We start from the raw sequence: 22,615 nt of genomic DNA, 5'->3' as shown, positions 1-22,615 counted from the left end.
GAGGAACTTCGTGGTTAGCTCACATGACCACATGAAGAAGAATGGACAAGCACCAAAGTCATATGACTGAGAAGATATTAGGCTTCACCCTGGAGATGATCTACCTGCTGACCGGAGAGGTGAGGAGGATTCTGGGAGGTCACATGACATCACTCTTATCTCTATTAATAAAACACAGACCTGACCGGAGAGAGGTGAGGAGGATTCTGGGAGGTCACATGACATCACTCTTATCTATATTAATAAAACACAGACCTGACCGGAGATGTGAGGAGGATTCTGGGAGGTCACATGACATCACTCTTATCTCTATTAATAAAACACAGACCAGACCGGAGAGGTGAGGAGGATTCTGGGAGGTCACATGACATCACTCTTATCTCTATTAATAAAACACAGACCTGACCGGAGAGGTGAGGAGGATTCTGTAGATACTGATAGATGTGAACGTTTTTAATAGGATTACCAAGTTGTCAAAAAGACATCTAATGAGACACTGACTTCCAGTAGCTGCCTTCATGGTTCCTCTCCACCTCTCTCTCCAACACCTGAGAGAAACGAGAAGAAGATTCTAGAAGTCGCCAACAAAATCATTGATCTGCTGACAGGAGAGGTGAGGAGGATTCTGGGAATTCTGGGACATTATCCAGTAACAGACAAGGGATGTGTCTGGATGGTGACTGTATCATTGTGTGTGTCAGGTTCCTATAAGGTGTCAGGATGTCACTGTCTATTTCTCCATGGAGGAGTGGGAGTATTTAGAAGGACACAAGGATCTCTACAAGGACGTCATGATGGAGAATCAGCCGCCCCTCACATCACCGGGTAAGAGGAGACTTTATTGTAAAGGAGAGAGCAGTACGGAGGCTCCACCCAGATCCCCCATCATCTGATAAACACATAGAAACAATGTATTCAGTCAGTGTGTGTGTTTCCTACAGATGGATCCAGTAATGAGAACCCACCAGAGAGATGTCCCCGTCCTCTGTATTCTCAGCTAACAGTGGGGCCCAAACTGTAGGGTGGTGCACATTATTGTAAAGGAGAGAGCAGTACAGAGGCTTCACCTAGATCCCCCATCATCTGATAAACACATAGAAACAATGTATTCAGTCAGTGTGTGTGTGAGCTGTTGGACTTGAACCGGACCACTGGATGGCCCCCACCGGGATCCCGGAAGTACAGATTGACCCGCTTACAAGATGAGATCAAAATATACTTGTTTAATATGGGCGATTGCCCTTTGTTTTATGCAATATGAAAGTAGGATGGATTACAATACATTTTTGGGTTTGGTTACAGAAAAAATAGAAAAACAATTCTAGAAAATATGCTTACCTCCAAATGAAGTGCAATCTCACAATATTTTCGATTAGAAAGGTATAAGTGAAAGTGTTCCCATAACAATTCAGCCATACTGATCTATTTAGCCTAAACATTTCTTAGCAAGTAAACACAGATAATAGGAACGATAGAAATTTACACAACAGACAGCACAGAAACATTATTAATCCTCCATTTCGTACAGATGGATCCCCCATCATCCGATAAACACATAGAAACAATGTATTCAGTCAGTGTGTGTGTTTCCTACAGATGGATCCAGTAATGGGAACCCACCAGAGAGATGTCCCTGTCTTCTGTATTGCCAGCTAACAGTGGGGCCCAAACTGTAGGGTGGTGCACATTATTGTAAAGGAGAGAGCAGTACAGAGGCTCCACCTAGATCCTCCATCATCTGATAAACACATAGAAACAATGTATTCAGTCAGTGTGTGTGTTTCCTACAGATGGATCCAGTAATGGGAACCCACCAGAGAGATGTCCCCGTTCTCTGTATTCCCGGGATTCCACACAGGAAGGTCACACCATCCCTCACCATCATCAGGTAAAGAAATATTTAAGTATTTGTAGGGTATTAGTACTCATATTTTCGAGATGTTACTTTTATCATTCTGTGCTTGAAGGGAGAAAAGCTCATCGATTTGAAAGTTGAGATTAAAGGGGAAGAAGATGCGGGATCGGTAAAAGGTGGTCCTCGGTCTACAGAGGAATTTAGAATGGTGGTGAGAGTTAAAGAGGAGGAATCTTCTGTAGCCATTGGCACAGGTATGTAATAACTACACGGAGAGGTATTACTGTAGGCTTCCATTTATTACTGTTTTATTTTTCTATTAGAGATGTACACTGCTATTACCTTTTGTACCACCACCCCCTCCCTTCCCTTTAGAATGTAAACTCTACGAGCCGGGCCTTCCTGTACCTTTTGTATTGAACTGTACTGCAATTGTGTTGTCCCCCCTATACATTGTAAAGCGCTGCGTAAACTGTTGGCGCTATATAAATCGTGTATGATAATAATAATAATACACTTTGTTTTTTTATATAGCCCAATTTTTTGGTAAAATATAAAAGATAATGTTACGGCAAGTAAATTGATACCTAACATGTCACACTTTAAAATTGCGCACGCTTGTGGAATGGCGCCAAAACTAGGATACTTAAAAATCTCCATATGCGACGCTTTAACATTTTTTACAGGTTACCAGTTTAGAGTTACAGAGAAGGTCTCGCTATAGCGTTCACCGCAATACCTCCCATGTGTGGTTTGAACAACAATTATATATGAGGGCGTGACCTATGTATGCAGCATGAGGGGACGGGGGCAATTTAGCCACTTATGGACCGCCTCCTGCAGATATACGTCGGAAGAATGGCACGGCTGGGCACAAGCACGTACCTGTACGTCCTCTTTGAGTGCCCAGCCGTGGGTCGCGGGCGCGTGACCCGGTCCGAAGCTCCGTGGCCGCGGGACCCGCGGACCCGATCGTCGCCGGAGCTCGGGGAGAGGTGTGTGTAAACATAGCTTCCCCGTTCTTCACAGTGGCAGCTTCATTGATCGTGTGATCCCTAATATAGGGAAACACGATCAATGACGTCACACGTCCAGCCCCGCCCCCTACAGTTAGAAAAACATATGAGGTCACACATAAATTCTTTTCTGTAGCTACATGAAGGCTTGGTCGGCCGAATTTCGAGAAATCAATGGTAGCATCATCGGATCACCGAAAAAAAACTTTCTGATTTTGAAAAGAAAATTTGTTCGAAATTTATAAAAAGAAAAAAAAATTGGGATAACTTTACTGTTTTTTATTTCTTCATTAAAAAAACTTTTTTTTTTCCAAAAGAAAGTGCGCTTGTATGACCATTGCGCAAGGTGTGACATAAAGTATTGCAACGACCGCCATTTTATTCTCTAGGGTCCCTGCTAAAGAAAATATATATATTATGTTTAAGGTCTCTTCAAAAAAATAATTATATAATGTTTGGGGGTTCTAAGTAATTTTCTAGCAAATAATACAGGGCCAGATTCACAAAAGAGATATGACGGCGTATCTCCTGATACGCCGTCGTATCCCTGAGATACGATTGTCGTATCTATGCGCCTGATTCATAGAATCAGGTTACGCATTGATAGCCCTAAGATCCGACAGGTGTAAGTGACTTACACCGTCGGATCTTAGGCTGCAATTCCAGGCCGGCCGCTAGGTGGCGATTCCATTGCGGTCGGCGTAGAATATGCAAATGACTAGTTACGCCCGTTTCACGAACGTCCGCTTTGCCCGTCGCTGTAAATTTACGTTGTTTCTGTAGAGATACGCCGCGTAAAACTAAAGCTGCCCTCTAGGTGGTCTAGCCAATGTTAAGTATGGTCGTCGTTCCCGCGTCAAAATTTGAAATTTCACGTCGTTTGCGTAAGTCGTCCGTGAATGGCGCTGGACGCCATTTACGTTAACGTCAAAACAAATGACGTCCTTTAGCGCAATGCACGTCGGGAAATTTTAGGGACGGAGCATGCGCAGTACGTTCGGCGAGGGAACGTGCCTAATTTAAATGGTCCCCGCCCCATTTGAATTAGGCGGGCTTGCGCCGGGCGGATTTACGCTACGCCGCCGCAAGTTTACAGGCAAGTGCTTTGTGAATCAAGCACTTACGCCGAAAACTTGCGGCGGTGTAACGTAAATGTAATACGTTACGCCGCCGCAACGTAGGGCGATTCTACGTGAATCTGGCCCACAGATTTTAACTTGTAAACAAAAAGTTTCAGAAGAAGGCCTGGTCCTAAAGTGGTATAAAATTCTTCTTTCCATCAGGTGGACACAATGTGATTTCCGCGGAGAGACCTCAATCTCTGGACTGTACTGCGGAAGACAGCGACATTGTAGATGTTTCTCCAGAAGAAAACATCGATACTCAGAAAAGACCTTACTGTGTGGATAGACCAATGGACTCCTGTAGAGCTCATGATTCTTTTCGGTCACATATTGTTACCAATGAAGTCCACCCAAGGCTTCACGTTGCGGAGAGATCCTTGGATCCATCCAATTCCGAGAGATCATCTTCCAGTAATTTAGATACTTCCTCACACAAAGACAACACAACAATCCAGTGTTCTAGAGTGAATGAAGGTCTTAGATCAGAGTCGTCTCTTGCTGAAGATCAAACAGCAAGCACGGGGGAGAACAAACACGGCCCGTATCAATGTTCAGAGTGCGGAAAATGTTTCAACTGGAAAGGGCACCTCCTCCGGCACCTGAGAAGTCACACCGACGAGCGTCCTTATTCGTGTTTACAGTGTGACAAATGTTTCAAACACCGAGCGGACCTTTCCAGACACCAGAGGTGCCACACCGGCGAACGCCCCTTCTCGTGTTCGGAGTGCGAGAAATGTTTCACTCGGAAACACGACCTTATTACACATCAGAAGATTCACACGGGCGAGAGCTCTTTTCCCTGTCTAGAGTGCGGGAAATGCTTCACTTGGAAGAGGGCGCTCCGTATACACCAGAGAAGTCACACGGGCGAACGTCCTTTTTTGTGTTTGGACTGCGGGAAATGCTTCACTCAGAAGGGAAACCTTCGCACGCACCAGAAACTTCACACTGGCGAGCGCCCTTTTTCCTGTTCGGAGTGCGGGAAATCTTTTACACTCAGATCACGCCTAATGTCACATCAAAAAAGCCATGTCCACTGACAGCCGGGAGTGTGACAACGCAATTCAGAACTTGAAGCCACCCGATTTTACCCTGTACACCGGACTCAGAATGAGTTGCCCTCCCTCTCCTTCATGTTTACATTCAGAGTCTTTACACACTGTGTGCATGTATGGGGATCGCCGTTCTACCCGGCCAACCCATGCAGTCAAAAGATAAGAAGCAGCCTCAGCATACATGTTAGGCCATGCCCCAACGCGTTACGCCCTCATAGGGTCATGTGAATCTGGGCAAAATCCAACTTGTTTCGGTCGAAAAACACCCCTTTCATCAGTGCTTGAGATTGAAAAGAATATACATAGACTAGATGTGACCCCACCCCGCCCACCGGGGGGCTTAGTCAAGGGGTCATGTAAAGGGGACCTCTGGTCCCCTTTACATTACACAGCACCCTGGACCCCTTTACATTACATAGCACCGCACCCCTGGACCCTTTTACATTACACAGCACCCTGCACCTCTGGGCCCCTTAACATCACACAGCACACTGCACCTCTGGACCCCTTTACACTACACAGCACCTTTGGACCCCTTTACATTACACAGCACCGTGGACCCCTTTACATTACATAGCACCGCACCTCTGGACCCTTTTACATTACACAGCACCCTGCACCTCTGGGCCCCTTAACATTACACAGCACACTGCACCTCTGGACCCCTTTACACTACACAGCACCTTTGGACCCCTTTACATTACACAGCACCCTGCACCCCTTTACATTACATAGCACCGCACCTCTGGACCCTTTTAGCCGGAAGCCTGAGGCCTATCCCAGGGACACTTGTCTGCTAGGCTGCCTGAGGCCTATCCAGGAGCAGGAGAAGCAGCGTCAGGGTTAGGACTGCAGGATAGAAGTCCAATCGAGTTGAGAAGGTTCAGCCAGACGGGGAACCAGTTGTGGTCGGAGGTAGAGGGGAAGCTGAAGCACGTACCTGAGCAGTCTTCTCACCAGCCGGGGACAATAAAAAAGTTTGGAAAACATCAGCCAGTGCCAAGCTAGGGACTCAGCATGTTAACAGAGGTGACGCTTGAGGAGTATACAGCGGGACAGCTGTGGAAGAGCGCAGGGGATCTGGTGACGACTGGGATCTGGAAGTCTAGTGAGAGGCTGGGAGCTCAGTGACTGAAGATCTACAGTGGGATACTGTGAGATAAGAAAGGGACTGTTCTGTGTTACCGAGAGTTATGTACAACTACTGTTAGTGAATGTTGCAAGACTAGTTGCCATAGGAGACAGCGGTCCTACCTATACAGAAGTGTTATCCGGCTGGAGGCCTTCCACCGTAAGTCTCGGAGTCTACTCTACTCAAGGGTGTTCTGGCCTCAACCCGCTCTCCCAAAGTTCTTGTTCAAGAGACAATAAATCTCTTTGCATTCAAAAAGTGACTGGCGCCCATCATTCTAATTGCATCACACCCACCATGCCTGGTAACCCACTCTAAAATGAAGGATGTCAGCTCTCCCTAACCCTTGAGGTCACCATTAGGCCTCATGGGCCCCGGGATCTTGCTACAGAAGGAAAACCCGGCAAACCAAAAACAGGATCCTGGGCGGCCAAGGGTCATTGTTGCACCCTTGGTTGCAACCTCACCTGCCCCTCTCTACTAGCACTGAGGTCAAGTTATTTAAATGAGGGAGAGAAACTGAGGGAGAAGAGAAACATTTTAGAATGGGGTGCCTCGAGATTGTGCAGAATTTTAAAGGGCGCCTTGACTGAAAAAAAAGGTTGCCAAACACTGATCTACAGCAGTGGTTCTCAACCTCAAGCCTCGTACACACGCTCGGTTTACTCGGCAAGAACCAGCAAGAAAACTGCTGGCACAGCTTTTTTGCCGAGTATACCGAGCGTGTGTACGAGGCTTTCAGGTTTCTCGTCAAGAAAACTGCCTAAAATCTCGACGAGAAAAATAGAGAACCTGCTCTCTATTTTCTCGTCGTGATTTCTCGTCGTGATTCTCGGCATTGTTTTGCCGAGGAACCCGAGAGTGTGTATACTTACCTGTCGCCGTGGAAACCTGCACATGCTCGAAATGACTTAGACTCATGCGCGGTAGCTTCCTAGGCATAGGTAGGGTGCAGCAAGATGGAGGCGACGGCATCGAAGGTGACGAACGCATGCTCGTCGTACGCGGTGACGTCACCGCGTTCTTGCCTTCCAAAAGAGCCGCGGTTCTTTTGAAAGGAGCGTCTGTACACTCGGGCGACAAGAGATTCTTGCCAAGAATCTCGTCAGGAAAAACAACGTTTTTTTCACGACGAGATTCTGGCATGTGGGTACGAGGCTTCAGTCCTCAATAGGGTTGCCACCTCATCCCTTTAAAACCAAACACATATTAATTACACATCTTCTGTGGCTGATTAAGGAGGTAATTAAAACACCTAGTCTCTTATCTGCATTAAATTAGCCTCAGAACCTGTGTAATTCATATGTGTTCTGTTTTAAAGGGATGAGATGGCAACCTCAGTCCTCAAGTACCCCCAATGAGTCACGTTTTCAGATTTTCCTTTACTTTGCACAGCTGCTTTAAATCGATATCAACGACCTGATATTGATAAGAGCTGTATTATCTAAGGGAAGTTCCCAAAACATGGCCCGTTGGGGGGTACAGTGGAACCTCGGATTGCGGGTAACGCGGTTAACGAGCGTTTCGCAATACGAGCACTATATATTTAAAAATCGTAACTCGGTTTGTGAGTGTTGTCTCGCAAAACGAGCAGGATTCAGGCCAAAGCAGTGTGCAGTACAGCATTTGGCCTGAGGTGGGGGGGGCGCCGGAGCCGAGCAGAGCTGAATGTCGCCGTTCGGAAATGCACGAAGAGGCCCGAGGACCGCACGGCTGACCTTGGCAAATCTCAGGAACAAAGTCCTTCCGAGGTTTGCCAAGGTCAGCCAAGCTGCCCTCGGCTCTCCGGCGCCTCCCCGGCTCTGGCCACAGGCCATTAAAGTCAATGCGGAACAAATTGTTTTAGTTTTCATTGACTTCAATGGGGAAACTTGCTTTGATATGCGAGTACTTTGGATTATGAGCATTTTCCTGGAACGGATTATGCTCGTAATCCAAGGTTCCACTGTACTTGAGGACTGAGTTTGAGAACCACTAATCTAAAGTAACTCTGGAGTAAAGGCTGCAGTTGCTCTATTCTCCGCTTGGTGGTGACTTCAGTTATACTGAGTGCGATACACAGACAGGAAGTGATGTCAGAGGATAAACAGGAAGTTCCGGGTCAGAGGTGAGTCGGGAGGAAGTAGAGAGGAGACATTGCTGGAACTGGCAGCAGAGGAGGTAATAGGATCTTATTTTCTATTTACACCCAGTAACCCCCCCCCCCCCCGTCATGTACGTCCTCTTCCTCCGTCTTTTATCTCCAGCAGATGCTCCTTTATATAGCTCTGACCGAGCCAGTCACATCAGTGTATTATTATTATACATTTATATAGCTCTGACATATACCGCAGTGTTGTACAGAGAACACTGAGCCAGTCACATCAGTCTGTACCAGAGGCGCTTACGCTCTAATGTCCCGTCCCCCACAGTCTCGCACTATTATTATTATTATTTTTTATTATACATTTATATAGCTCTGACATATACCGTAGTGCTGTACAGAGAACACTGAGCCAATCACATCAGTCTCTGTACCAGAGGAGCTTACACTCTAATGTCCTCCCACAGTCACACTATTATTATTATACATTTATATAATAGAGTGAACACAGGTATTATCCTAGGCCCATGATGGCAAACCTTGGCACCCCAGATGTTTTGGAACTACATTTCCCATCATGCTCCACTACACTGCAGAGTGCATGAGCATCATGGGAAATGTAGTTCCAAAACATCTGGGGTGCCTAGGTTCGCCATCACTGTGACCTAGGCTGTCTCAGATGAGTGTAGTATCCAGTGTGTGTTGTTGTCAGCTTGTGTTCTTGTGAATGAAGCCCCCTTTTCTCCAGCTGCAATCATTGGCCACACAAGCTGACAGTTTCCACTCTCTCGCTGTTCCCTGAATAGCAGGCTGCAGCTCCAGACTCTGTGAACCCTGAACAGGAGAGATGAGGACACATAGAGCTACAGAATGGAGATAAGATGAGGCTTGTTGCTGGCTGTAGCTTCTCCCCCATCATACACCCATTTTTTTTAGCCTCTAGGGGGGCAGTGGAGCAATAGCCAGCAACGACAGAATAGACAGGTGACTATTCTTTTTTTCCCATCTATTACCTTAATTTTTACAAGTACTGTGGTCACAGGGACCCCCGGGGGAAGTAACAGTTTTTTGTTCTTCTGATGATTGATCTTCTATAATACTCATTTGATATTTATCTACAGAAAGGAAAGTCCTAAACATGACCACATCCATGGGAATGGACAGCCAGGGGAGTCACCTGACTGGGAGGATGTTAGACCTCACCCTGGAGATCATCTACCTGCTGACCGGAGAGGTGAGGAGGATTCTGGGAGGTCACATGACATCACTCTTATCTCTATTAATAAAACACAGACCTGACCGGAGAGGGTGAGGAGGATTCTGGGAGGTCACATGACATCACTCTTATCTCTATTAATAAAACACAGACCTGATCGGAGAGGTGGGGAGGATTCTGGGAGGTCACATGACATCACTCTCATCTCTATTAATAAAACACAGACCTGACCGGAGAGGTGAGGAGGATTCTGGGAGGTCACATGACATCACTCTTATCTCTATTAATAAAACAGACCTGACTGGAGAGGTGAGGAGGGTTCTGGGAGGTCACATGACATCACTCTTATCTCTATTAATAAAACACAGACCTGACCAGAGAGGTGAGGAGGGTTCTGGGAGGTCACATGACATCACTCTTATCTCTATTAATAAAACACAGACCTGACCGGAGAGGTGAGGAGGATTCTGGGAATGTACATGGTGACAATTGCTGTGTATGTTTTTACTAGGATTACAAAGTTGTAAAAGGGACACCTTTTAGTAATTGTCCTCATGGGTCCTCTCCACCATCATCCCCGATACTAGAGACCAACAAGAAGCAGAAGATTCTAGAAGTCACCAAGAAGATGATGGAGCTGCTGACAGGAGAGGTGAGGGGAATTCTGGGACATTATCCAGTAACAGGCAAGGGATGTGTCTGGATGGTGACTGTATCATTGTGTGTGTCAGGTTCCTATAAGGTGTCAGGATGTCACTGTCTATTTCTCCATGGAGGAGTGGGAGTATTTAGAAGGACACAAGGATCTCTACAAGGACGTCATGATGGAGAATCAGCCGCCCTTCACATCACCGGGTAAGAGGAGACTGGATTATGAATGATAAAAGTAGAGGTGTCCATTATATTTTGAAGGGGAAGCTCCCTTGGATGTGCTGACCCTCAAAGCCAACGTCTCTTCCCCTCGTGTTTCTGTTGTGTTCTCCTCCTTTCCTTCTGCATTCCTGTGGTCTCTTCCATCAGCTTTTCCTTGCTTCTTTTGGGGTTTAGAAGCCAGTCCCAGCACCATGTCACGTACAAGCAGAAGACCCCTGTAATCTGTTGCATTGAGGTTGCATGCCCTGTTGGCACTGAGAAGGGTGATGGTGATGGGATTGTTCCTCAGTAGCCAAACCCTCCAGCAGGACATCAGATTACGTAAAATAGTGCTTTCTCCAGCTTACAAACGTTGTCTATGTCCATTGATGAACCTCTGTAAGCACTGGAGGGGGGTGTGCATGGAAGGGGGTTTTGGGGGGTGTTAGGAGGGGGGATTTGGGGGAGGGGGTTGTGCTATAAGAGGGATTGGAGGGGGGGGTTGTGGTAGGAGGAAGAATTGGATGGGTGTTGTGCTAGGAGTTTTTTTTGGGGGGATGTACTAGGAGGAGGAATTGGGGGGGGGGGGGGTTCTAGGAGGGATTTGTGGTAGGAGGGATTGGGGGGTTGTGCTGGGAGGAGGATTTGGGGGGGATGGGTTTGTGGTAGGAGGAGAGATTGGGAGGGTTGTGCTAGGAGAAGGATTTGGGGGGGATGGGGTTGTGCTAGGAGAGGGGGGAATGGGGGAGCTTTGTTGTAGGAGGGATTGCCAGGGTTGTACTAGGAGGAGGGATTAGGGGGGGTTGTGCTAGGAGGGGGGTTTGGGGGGGGGTGCTAGGAGGGATTTGGAGGGGTTTTGCTGGGAGGGGGGTTTGGGGGTTGTGCTATGAGGGGGGATCGGGGAGGAGGTGTTTGTAGTAGGGGGGAGGGATTGTTAGGTTTGTGTTAGGAGGGGGGATTGGGGGTTCTAGAAGGAGGGATTTGGGGCGGGGGTTGTGGTGGGAAGGGATTTTGTGGTAAGAGGAGGCATGGGGGGGTTGTACTAGGAGGGGGGATTTGGATGGGTGGAGTTTTGTTGGAGCCCCCAGACTGGTGTTCCCCGGGAATGTGCGCAATTCTATTGAGTGCCTTGATGGAATAAAAGGTTAATAACCACTTACCTGCGCCACCTAGAGGCAGGAGGACTGTTTGCCCAACACATACGATTCCTCCTGACTGTAAGACATGAAGACAGATGGTGTTTTTATCATTGATTGATTTTTTTTCCAGCAGATAAATGTGATGTCGGGATCTCCTCGGAGGGACACCAGATTTTATCGTCCGATTACAATACAGGAGAGGGCGGCATTGCAGAAGAAAAGCCTCTTCCCGGAATTCCACATCACAGAGAAGATGATAAAATATTGATGAGTCCTGAAGGCCTTAAAGATTTCCAAACGGAAAAAATAATTTCACCAAATCAGGGGCCTCGCAGAAGCGATCGTCCGTTTCCGTGTTCAGAGTGCGGGAAAAGCTTCCCTTGGAAAGGACACCTTCTCACACACCTGAAAAGCCACATCGGCGAGCGTCCTTTTGCGTGCTTGGAGTGCGGAAAATGTTTTATCCAGAAAGGAGACCTCCTTAGGCACCAAAAAAGCCACACGGGCGAGCGCCCTTTTCCGTGTTCCGAGTGCGGGAAATGTTTCATCCAAAAAACGGACCTTCTCAGACACAAGAGAATCCACACGGGCGAGCGCCCTTATTCCTGTACGGAGTGTGGGAAATGTTTCACTCAGAAAGGAAGCCTTCTCACGCACCAGAAAAGCCACGTAGGTGACCGCCCTTTTATATGTTCAGAGTGCGGGAAGTGTTTCATCCAGAAGGGAGATCTTCTTAGACACCAGAAAAGCCACAGCGGCGAGCGTCCTTTTTCATGTTCAGAGTGCGGGAAATGTTTCATACACAAAGCGGACCTCCTCAGACATCAGAGGAGTCACAAGGGCAAGGGTCCTTTTCTGTGTTCAGAGTGCGGGAAATGTCTCATGCGGAAAGCGGACTTTCTTACCCACCAAAGACGACATATGGGTGACTGTCCTTTTTCATGTACGGAGTGCGGGAAAAGTTTCACTCGGAAAGGAGACCTTCTCACCCACCAGAGAAGCCACCCGAGAGAAAGTCCTTTTTCGTGTTGAGTCCCCAATTCAAATGGATGTAAATTACACCGGGACCCGCTTTCTCCCCTAAAAACAAAATAATATAAAACTCTGTTTTTTTTTATTTATACATATATATATATATATAAAATATAAAAGATCTCTTGAAGAAGTACTGCCTTCCCCGAAAAAAAAACCTCCATACCAACAGTGAGGTTTGGAGGTGGGACCATCATGGTGTGGGCGGGGCTTTTTTTCAGGCAAACTTTATATCATTGAAGAATGGAAAAGTGGACCAAGACGTTCTTGATCGAAATCTGCCACCATCTACCAGGGTGATGAAGATGAAACGAGGGTGGACATCTCAGCAAGGCAATGATCCCAAACACAAAGCCAAGGAAACTCTCCATTGGTTTCAAAGAAAGAAAATAAAGAATGGCCCCAGCCAATCACCTGACTTGAATCCAATAGAAAATCTGTGGAAAGAACTAAAGATCGGAGTTCATAGAAGAGGTCCACGGAACCTTCAAGATTTGAAGACCGTTTGTGTGGAAGAATGGGCCAAAATCACACCTGAGCCACGCAGCTCGATTGATTCTTCTTAAATCTTTTTATTGAGCAATAACAACAGTACGACATCTAAAGTGCCAACGCGTTTCATCCGGAGCCTTCCTCAGGAGGCGTCTTGAAGCCAAGAAGGGATTTTGTACCAAGTTTTAAATAAATTTCAGTTAGCGCGTTCAATAATTTTTCTGTGTGTCCTTCCATTTTATTACACAGAACTTCATTTCTGAACTTGTTTTGGTGTCTCTGTATGTATGGATTGCATGGGGTTGTTATCGACGTGGGGGAAAATTTGATGTCAATAGCACCTTTTAACCACTTGCCGCCCGGCCTATAACAAAAGGACGGCGGCAAAGTGGTTTCAATATCCTGACTGGACGTCATATGACGTCCTCAGGATATTGAGCCGCTGCGCGCCCCAGGGGGCGCGCATCGCGGCGATCGTTGTTGCAGGGAGTCAGTCTGACACCCCACAACACCGATCCGACGGAGACTTTTCACCACGTGATGAGCCGTGTCCAATCCCGGCTGATCACGATGTAAACAGGAAAAGCCGGTAATCGGCTTTTCCTCAATCGCGTCTGTCAGACGCGAGTAGAGGAGAGCCGATTGGCTGCTCCTCTGACAGGGGGGGTTTGCGCTGATCGATTATCAGCGCAGCCCCCCCCCCCTTGAGGATGCCCACACTGGACCACCAGGGATGCCACTAGACCACTAGGGATGCCCACCACAGGTGGGCATCAGAAATAACAATCAGAAATAATGGATGCCAATCAGTGCCCACAATGGATGCCAATCAGTGCCCACAATGGGCATCACTGATTGGCAGGCATTATTGTTTGGTACTGATTGGCATCCATTAGTACAACACACTACAGTACATTAGTGCCGCCTATCAGTGCCCATCCATGCCACCTATCAGTGCTCATCCATGCCACCTATCAGTGCCCATCCATGCTGCCTATCAGTGCCCATCCATGCCGCTTATCAGTGCCCATCCATGGTGCCCATCTGTGCCCGTCAGTGAAGGAGAAAACGTACTTATTTACAACGTTTTTTAACTAAAACAAAAAAATAACTTTTTTTTTCTAAATTTTCTGTCATTTTTTTTTTTGCAGAGAATAAATATCCCAGAGGTGATCAAATACCATCAAAAGAAAGCTCTATTTATGGGAACAAAATGATAAAAATGTAGTTTGGGTACAGTGTAGTATGACCGCGCAATTGTCATTCAAAGTGCAACAGCGCTGAAAGCTGAAAATTGGTCTGGGCAGGAAGGTGTATAAGTGCCCGGTATGGAAGTGGTTAAAAATACACTATATTACCAAAAGTATTGGGACACCTACTTGTACACACACATGAACTTTAATGGCATCCCAGTCTTAGGCCGCCTACACAGTGTCGTTTTTTGTCTTGTAAAAAAAATGTTTTTTATCATGAAAACTTCATTTTAAAAAACGACGTTGCCCACACACCATCGTTTTTTCAAAATGCTCTAGCGTACGACGGCACTCTGTTCCATTCAAGCTCCCGTCTCATAACTTGCTTCCGAGCATGCGCGGGTTTAAAACGTCATTTTTGCCCACACACGATCATTGTTTATCTATTGTGACAAAAAAGAAAAAATACCGCGCTTAAACCCTAAAAAATAACTAACTCAGCTGCAACACGAAAGTGTCATACAAACACAAATACAAGTAAAGAAAAAGGAAATGTTGCGCTATTAATGTAGGTTAAACTAAACAAACAGTTGATAACAAAGAAGAAAATTAATGAAAATTAAATTGCAAAGACCCAAAGTTTTAAAGGGGAATGAACCACATAACTGGCAATAAAGTCTTTGGGCCTGATTTACTAAGCTATGTGCGCTGCGCTGGTTCATGCATTAATTAGTACTCCGGGTGGAGGCTTAATCAGGCGCATGAACCAGCGTAGCAGCCGGCGCATTGAAACTAATATGTAAAGCCGCGCCGAACTCCCTATAGAAGTCTATGGGAGAAATCAAAAGTGTTCATTTTAAAGGCTAATCTGCAAGTTTTGTCCTAAAAAGTGTTTGGGGACCTCAGTCCTGCCCCAGGGAACATGTATCAATGCTTTTTTTATTTTTTAAAACGGCCGTTTTTTCGGGAGCAGTGAAATTAATAATTCTTAAAGTGAAACAATAAAAGTGAAATATTCCTTTAAATTTCGTACCTAGGGGGGGTGTAATGTCAGCATGTGAAATAGCGCATTTTTCCCGCACTTAGAACTCCCCCTGCACAAAGTGACATTCTGAAGGAAAAAAGTCATTTAAAAATTCACACGCGGCTATAATGAATTGTCGGCTCTGACAATTCTAAAGGGATTCATTCATAAAACAAACAAAAAAATGTGTAGGGGTTCCCCCAAATTAAATTACCAGGCCCTTCAGGTCTGGAATGGATATTAAGGGGAACCCCGCCGTAAAAACCAAAAAAAAAAAAGACGTGCGGTTCCCGGCAAATATCCATTCCAGACCCTTCAGGTCTGGTGTGGATTTTAAGGGGAACTCCACCCCAAATTGAAAAAAAAAATGGCGTGGAGTCCCCCTAAAAATCCACACCAGACCCTTATCCGAGCACGTTGACCTGGCCGGCCGCAGAAAAGAGGGGGGGACAGAGTGCGGCCCCCCCCCTCTCCTGAACCGCACCAGGCCACATGCCCTCAACATGGGGAGGATGTCCCCATGTTGATGGGGACAAGGGTCTCATCCCCACAACCCTTGCCCGGTGGTTGTGGGGGTATGCGGGCGGGAGGTTTATCAGAATCTGGAAGACCCCTTTAACAAAGGGGACCCCCAGATCCTGACCCCCCCCCTGTGTGAAATGGTAATGGGGTACATTGTACCTCTACCATTTCACCCCAAAAAAAATGTCAAAGTGATAAAAATGACAGTAGCCGGTTTTTGACAAATCTTTTAATAAAGTCTTCTTTTCTTCTTTCCTTCGGGGTTCTTCCGCTGCTTCTTCTCGTCCACATCTTGCCCGACGTCTTCTTCTATCTTCTCAGTCCGTCCTTCCGCCTTCTGGTCCTGCATCTTGCCCGTTGTCTTCTCCGTCCGCCTCCTCGTCCGCATCTTGGGTCTTCTGCGGTCTTCTTCTCGGTCCGCCGCCTTCTCGTCCCCTGCGTTTGAATTGTAATTGGCCGCCGTTTTCCCGCTCCTGGGACCCGCCCCCCTCTGACGCCACAAGTAAACTCCTTAGAAGGTCATGTGCGTCAGAGGGGGGCGGGGTCGCAGAGCATCACACAGCGGGGGAATTCAATTTCAATCGCGCCGCCCGGAGAAGAAGTTCCCGCCGTGTCACACTCATGTGACCCCGCCCCCCTCTGACGCACATGACCTTCTAAGGAGTTTACTTGTGGCGTCAGAGGGGGGCGGGTCCCAGGAGCGGGAAAACGGCGGCCAATTACAATTCAAACGCAGGGGACGAGAAGGCGGCGGACCGAGAAGAAGACCGCAGAAGACCCAAGATGCGGACGAGGAGGCGGACGGAGAAGACAACGGGCAAGATGCAGGACCAGAAGGCGGAAGGACGGACTGAGAAGATAGAAGAAGACGTCGGGCAAGATGTGGACGAGAAGAAGCAGCGGAAGAACCCCGAAGGAAAGAAGAAAAGAAGACTTTATTAAAAGATTTGTCAAAAACCGGCTACTGTCATTTTTATCACTTTGACATTTTTTTTGGGGTGAAATGGTAGAGGTACAATGTACCCCATTACCATTTCACACAGGGGGGGGGGGGTCAGGATCTGGGGGTCCCCTTTGTTAAAGGGGTCTTCCAGATTCTGATAAACCTCCCGCCCGCATACCCCCACAACCACCGGGCAAGGGTTGTGGGGATGAGACCCTTGTCCCCATCAACATGGGGACATCCTCCCCATGTTGAGGGCATGTGGCCTGGTGCGGTTCAGGAGAGGGGGGGGGGCCGCACTCTGTCCCCCCCTCTTTTCTGCGGCCGGCCAGGTCAACGTGCTCGGATAAGGGTCTGGTGTGGATTTTTAGGGGGACTCCACGCCATTTTTTTTTTCAATTTGGGGTGGAGTTCCCCTTAAAATCCACACCAGACCTGAAGGGTCTGGAATGGATATTTGCCGGGAACCGCACGTCTTTTTTTTTTTTGGTTTTTACGGCGGGGTTCCCCTTAATATCCATTCCAGACCTGAAGGGCCTGGTAATTTAATTTGGAGGGACCCCCTTTTTTTTTTTTTTTTAATGAGCAATGACTCTATTCTTTATAGCCATGAGTACTTTAACCACTTGCCCACCGGGTTAATTCTGGCACTTCTCTCCTTCATGTGAAAATCACAATTTTTTGGCTAGAAAATTAATCAGAACCCCCAAACATTATATATTTTTTTTTAGCAGACATCCTAGGGAATAAAATGGCAGTCATTGCAATACTTTTTGTCACACCGTATTTGCGCAGCGGTCTTACAAGCGCACTTTTTTTGGATAAAAATCACTTTTTTGAATTAAAAAATAAGACAACAATACATTTTGCCCAATTTTTTTCTATATTGTGAAAGATAATGTTACGCCGAGTAAAATGATACCCAACATGTCACGCTTAAAAATTGCGCCCGCTCGTGGCATGGCGTCAAACTTTTACCCTTTAAAAAACTCGATAGGCGACGTTTAAAAAATTCTACAGGTTGCATTTTTTGAGTTGCAGAGTAGGTCTAGGGCTAGAATTATTGCTCTCACTCTAACGATCGCGGCGATACCTCACTTGTGTGGTTTGAATACTGTTTTCATATGCGGGCGCTACTCACGTATGCGTTTGCTTCTGTGCGCGAGCTCGTCGCGACGGGGCGCTTTAAAAATTTTTTTGGGGGTTTTCTTATTTATTTTTATTTAGTTTTATAATGTTTTACACTGAAATAAAAAAATAAAAAAAAAATGATCAGTTTTCTTCCTATTACAAGGAATGTAAACATCCCTTGTAATAGGACTAGTGTGTGACAGGTCCTCTTTATGGAGAGAGGCGGGGTCAATAAGGCTGGAAAGCATGGTATTGAAAAAAAAAAAAATAGATCTCATGCTTTCAGCTGCAATCATGTTCGTTCACCACAGTGGTGTAGTGTATAGCACTTTGACCTAGCAGCAAAAGAGTCGTTGGTTCGAATCCCGCCCGTGACAGCATCTGCATGGAGTTTGCATGTTCTCCCTGTGCCTGCGTGGGTTTCCTCCCACAATATAAAAACACGCTGTAAATCGGTTCCGGTCTAAATAAGCCCTAATATGCAGTAGTATATTAAGGTTTGGTTCTGCCCTAGGCCTGACTACATATCTGCACCTCCTAATAGAAAAATGACCCACCCCTTCCTGTCAAGGTCACACCCTGTTTTTGTATAACCCCGCCCAGTAATTTTCAGGGGACCCACACACTAGTTCTGGGGGGGCACTGGATTCCCTTAACCACTTCCATACCAGGCACTTACGCACCTTCCCGCCCAAGCCAATTTTCAGCTTTCAACACTGTCGCACTTTGAATGGCAATTGCGCGGTCATACAACACTGTACCCAAACAAAATTGGCGTCCTTTTTTCCCCACAAATAGAGCTTTCTTTTGTTGTTATTTGATCACCTCTGCGTTTTTTTTTTTGCGCAACAACTAAAAAAAGACTGCAAATTTTGAAACAAAAAAACCTTTTTCTTTTTTTAGGTTAATTTTTTTGTAAATAAGTTTTTCTCTTTCAATTACGGGCACTGATATGGCGGCACTGATGGGCCCCGATGAGATGGCACTGATGGACATCGATGAGGTAGTACTGACGGCACAGATGAGGTGGCATTGATTGGCGGCGCTGCTATGCGGCACTGATGGGCACTCATAGGCGGCACTGATGGGCGGCACAGATGGGCGGCACTTATGGGTGGCACTGATGGATACTTATGGGCGGCACTTATGGGTGGCACTGATGGATACTTATGGGTGGCACAGGTGGGCACTGATAGGTGGGCACTGTGCATGGATGGGCACTGTGGGGTGGCACTGATTTTCCCAGTCAGTGCCCATTTGTGGGCACTGATTGGCATCTTTTTTCTTATTTTTTAATGCTTTTTGTTTTTTTGTTCTATAATTTTTTTTTTTTTGCACACCCTGGTGGTCCAGGGTGGGCATCCCTGGTGGTCCAGTGTGGTGATCCGAGGGGGGGCTGCGCTGATAAACAATCAGCGCGAACGCCCCCTGTCAGGAGAGCCGCCGATCGGCTCTCCTATACTCGCGTCTGTAAGACGCGAGTGAGGAAGAGCCATCGATGGCTCTTCCTGTTTACATCGTGATCAGCCGTGATTGGACACGGCTGATCACGTGGTAAAGAGTCTCCGTCTCCGTGAGAGACTCTTTACCGAGATCGGAGATGCAGGGTGTCAGACTGACACCCCGCATCACCGATCGCCGCGCTGCGTGCCCCCACAGGCGCGTGCGGCATGAAATCCTGCAGGACGTCCTGTCAGGATTGTGTAACCACTTCCCGGACGTAAATCGGCCATAGGCTGGGCGGGAAGTGGTTAATTTGCATAGTTTTTCTCTCACTTCCTGTTTGGCTATGGGGCAGGAAGTGAAGGCAAATCTCCCCAATTGGACACAGATAATCCAAAATAAACTGACAGGGCCTATAACCCTCCCTCACTCTATCCCAAATTAAAGAAAATAAAACGTGTTGATTATAGTTCTAGTCAGGGGCGGACTGACCATTGAGTCACTCGGGCACTGCCCGAGGGCCCCATGCCACTAGGGGGCCCTATCCGGGTTGCCAGGCTCAGTAAAACCAGGGACAGTATGTAAAAATCTGTGTTTTTTTTAGATCTGTCCCTGATATGTCCGAAAATGACATGCTTTTAATGTGAATATCCCAAGATTTTAGCTGCCCGCCTCTGCACTACCTCCTGGCGTGGTGGTCATCTGTAAGCCAGAGGGGCCCCATAATCTTCTATTGCCCGGGGGCCCCATGAGTTGTCAGTCCGCCCCTGGTTCTAGTTTAAGCACAAATTTCATAGAGTTTTATTGAGAGCCCTAAGAAAATATAACCATGCCAATAGGCCAGGATAGAGCGTTGCTAATATGTAGGAATGTGTGTTAGAGCACCCCACCCAATGTTAACTAAAAAATTATTAATTTGCAAATAAGTATTATCTGCTCATTTTTTTGGGGATGTCTGCACCCCTGATAGTGACAACATTTGTGAGGTGTCTTCACCCTTTCTAATTCATTCACTTCCTGTCACATAGCCAAACAGGAAGTGAGGGTAAAACCTTACTAATATATTTTCTTGTGGACACAGATCAATCTAAATAGTTTCCCATTATGTAAATTGCACTCTAGCATTTTGCTGTGTACACCCCAAATTATTAGGGATCTTGGACTTTGGGGTCCATTTACTAAAGGCAAATCCACTCCTACAAGTGCAAAGCAAGGAAGAAAACAAAACAACTTTGCTTCTACAGGATTGGATGTTAAAACCATCAGTGCTTCCTCTCAGATTTTCAGCAACTATGCTTGTACTGCAGAGTGGCTTTGCCTTTACTAAACCCCAAACTAAATAATCATTTGGGGCAGGGATCCTCAAACTACGGCCCTCCAGCTGTTGTAGAACTACACATCCCATGAGGCCTTGTAATGCACTGACATTCACAGACATGACTAGGCATGATGGGAATTGTAGTTCCTGAACAACTGGAGGGCCGTAGTTTGAAGACCCATGATTTGGGGTGTACACAGCAGTGCTGGAGTGCAATTTGCTTAATGGGGACACTAGTTAGATTGACCGGTGTCCCCAAGAAATGACACTGGTAGTGTTTTAACCTCACTTCCTGTTCAGCTGTGTGACAGGAAGTGAAGCCAATTTTAAGAAAAGGGACACAAAGCTCAACACAAAAATAAAAAAACACAAAGCAGGGGTTCTAACACTCACTTGGCTTCCCTCAAACACCCACAATTTGAATAGGATTGCCTTGCGCTAGATTTAAGCACAGTGCTGTAAATCAGCACGTCAAGCCTGTCCACCAATAGCAAACCCCCCCCCCCACAGGCCATGTTTGCAGGTTTTCCTTCATCTTGCACATGTGCTTTAAAATAGTCTGGACAGCAATTCTTGATAAGAGAAATCCCCAAAACATGTCCTGTCGGGGGTACTTGAGGGCTGAGGACCACTGCAGAATAAATAAAATACTTACCAGTTTTTGTCTTTAAAGTCAGGGAGAATAAACATGGCAAACATTTCATGATTACACACCAGGAAAGAAGCTTAGACAAAAATCACACATAATTTGTTAGGCCCAAACCTAGTTCAGCTGCAGCTGTCAACATATGTAGCATGAAAAAGTAACAAAAGACAAACTTAACAATTTTAAAGTAATTTTTATTGGTCAACAAAACAAGGAAAGCAAAAAAAGACAAACAAACAAAAATACATTTCAAAATTCTAATTAACCATAGCTTTACACATTTTTCATAAAATAAGGCCACATAGACAAATACATCAAAGTGAACATTATTTAAAAATAAACCAAAACCATTGGCAAAATAAAACAAAACCCATGCAACAAACCACATTTGTGTTTAGCAACAGCATTTCTGCCAGCCTGCCCCTTCTGAGGGCAGCTGAGGAATGATCGATCCAAGCTTTTTATAACAGTGCTAGTAATGAAGCAATTGAAATCACATGAACAAATTGCAGTCTCTAGTTTGGGTGAGCTTGTAATTGGGCACACCTGCAATTAACCCAAACCACGCTCTATGAGCATCCAATGAGTGTTTTTCACCTTTTAAAAAGAAAGGATATTTTTTTTCTAAGTGTTTGAGCATGCTCAGTTCATCACACATGTAGGAACCAAGCTGCAATGGAATGAGAGCTTTTTTTTTTTGTTTCCCCTGATCTGATGCTTTCCAGCCTGAAGGGGAGGTGTTAAAGACAGAAGTAAACACGCACATTTAATAATCTATTTGTGTGAAAAAAAAGGTTGCCAATTTAGTTTGGGAGCCACGTCGCACGACTGCGCAATTGTCAGTTAAAGCGACGCCGCGCCGAATCACAAAAACTTGCCCGGTCATTGACCAGAAATATGGTCCGGGCTCAAGTGGTTAAAAATTAACAAAACACAAAAGTGAGCCCAATTTTTGGGGATAATGTGAAAGATGATGTTACACTGAGTAAATAGATACCTTACATGTCACGCTTTACTATTGGAAACACTCCTGCAATGGGGCCAAAATGAATTCCGTGAATATCCCCATAGGCGACCTTTTTCTTTTTTTTCCAGGTTACCAGTTTATAGTTACAAAGAAAGTCTAGTGGTAAAAGTATTGCTCTCGCTCTAACGCACGCGTCAATACCTCACATGTGTGGTTTGAACGATGTTTATATATGTGGGCGGGACTTGCGTAAGTCCCGCCCACATATGTAAAAATTCTTTTTACTTTTTGCTATAATAAATATCCCCAAAAATATATATTCAAAAAACTAAAAAACCCCTCAGTTTAGGCCGATACGTATTCTACATCTTTTTGGTTCCAAAAAATCGCAAATAGCGTTTAGTGTTTGGTTTTTGCAAAAGGTATAGCGTC

General features: G+C 46.1%; 2 protein-coding genes and 1 long non-coding RNA gene across 4 annotated transcripts; all 3 read left to right on the top strand.

The window, feature by feature from the left end:
* Nucleotides 1-1,854: 1,854 nt before the first annotated feature.
* On the top strand, nt 1,855-5,440 carry LOC120910169 (gastrula zinc finger protein XlCGF7.1-like). Its single transcript, XM_040322051.1, has 3 exons — nt 1,855-1,888; nt 1,968-2,109; nt 4,155-5,440. Exons 2-3 carry the CDS (start codon nt 2,061-2,063, stop codon nt 5,033-5,035), a joined length of 930 nt encoding a protein of 309 aa, XP_040177985.1. The 5' UTR covers nt 1,855-1,888; nt 1,968-2,060; the 3' UTR covers nt 5,036-5,440.
* A 2,861-nt stretch (nt 5,441-8,301) lies between these two features.
* LOC120910235 lies at nt 8,302-10,132 on the top strand. Of its 2 annotated transcripts, none has more exons than XR_005741438.1 (3): nt 8,302-8,342; nt 9,387-9,499; nt 9,993-10,132. It is a non-coding gene; the product is annotated as an uncharacterized LOC120910235 (long non-coding RNA). The 2 variants fall into 2 exon arrangements; XR_005741439.1 differs by lacking the exon at nt 8,302-8,342 and adding an exon at nt 8,887-9,249.
* Nucleotides 10,133-11,739: 1,607 nt separating this feature from the next.
* Nucleotides 11,740-12,504, top strand: LOC120910552 (gastrula zinc finger protein XlCGF17.1-like). Its single transcript, XM_040322307.1, has one exon. The coding sequence runs from the start codon at nt 11,740-11,742 to the stop codon at nt 12,502-12,504; it is 765 nt and encodes a 254-aa protein (XP_040178241.1).
* The last annotated feature ends 10,111 nt before the right edge of the window (nt 12,505-22,615 follow it).

The sequence above is a fragment of the Rana temporaria genome, chromosome 8, assembly GCF_905171775.1.
Source record: "Rana temporaria chromosome 8, aRanTem1.1, whole genome shotgun sequence".
Taxonomy (NCBI): domain Eukaryota; kingdom Metazoa; phylum Chordata; class Amphibia; order Anura; family Ranidae; genus Rana; species Rana temporaria.
Note: the sequence above shows the minus strand (reverse complement) of the source record. Positions and strands in the feature narration are given on the sequence as shown.

Bases quoted from the DNA above. Each gene is read 5' to 3' on its own strand.
- LOC120910552 (XM_040322307.1), top strand. From the start codon at position 11,740: ATGAGTCCTGAAGGCCTTAAAGATTTCCAAACGGAAAAAATAATTTCA.
- LOC120910169 (XM_040322051.1), top strand. From the start codon at position 2,061: ATGGTGGTGAGAGTTAAAGAGGAGGAATCTTCTGTAGCCATTGGCACA. The intron at 2,110-4,154 runs GTATGTAATAAC...TCTTTCCATCAG, and splicing joins TTCTGTAGCCATTGGCACAG to GTGGACACAATGTGATTTCC.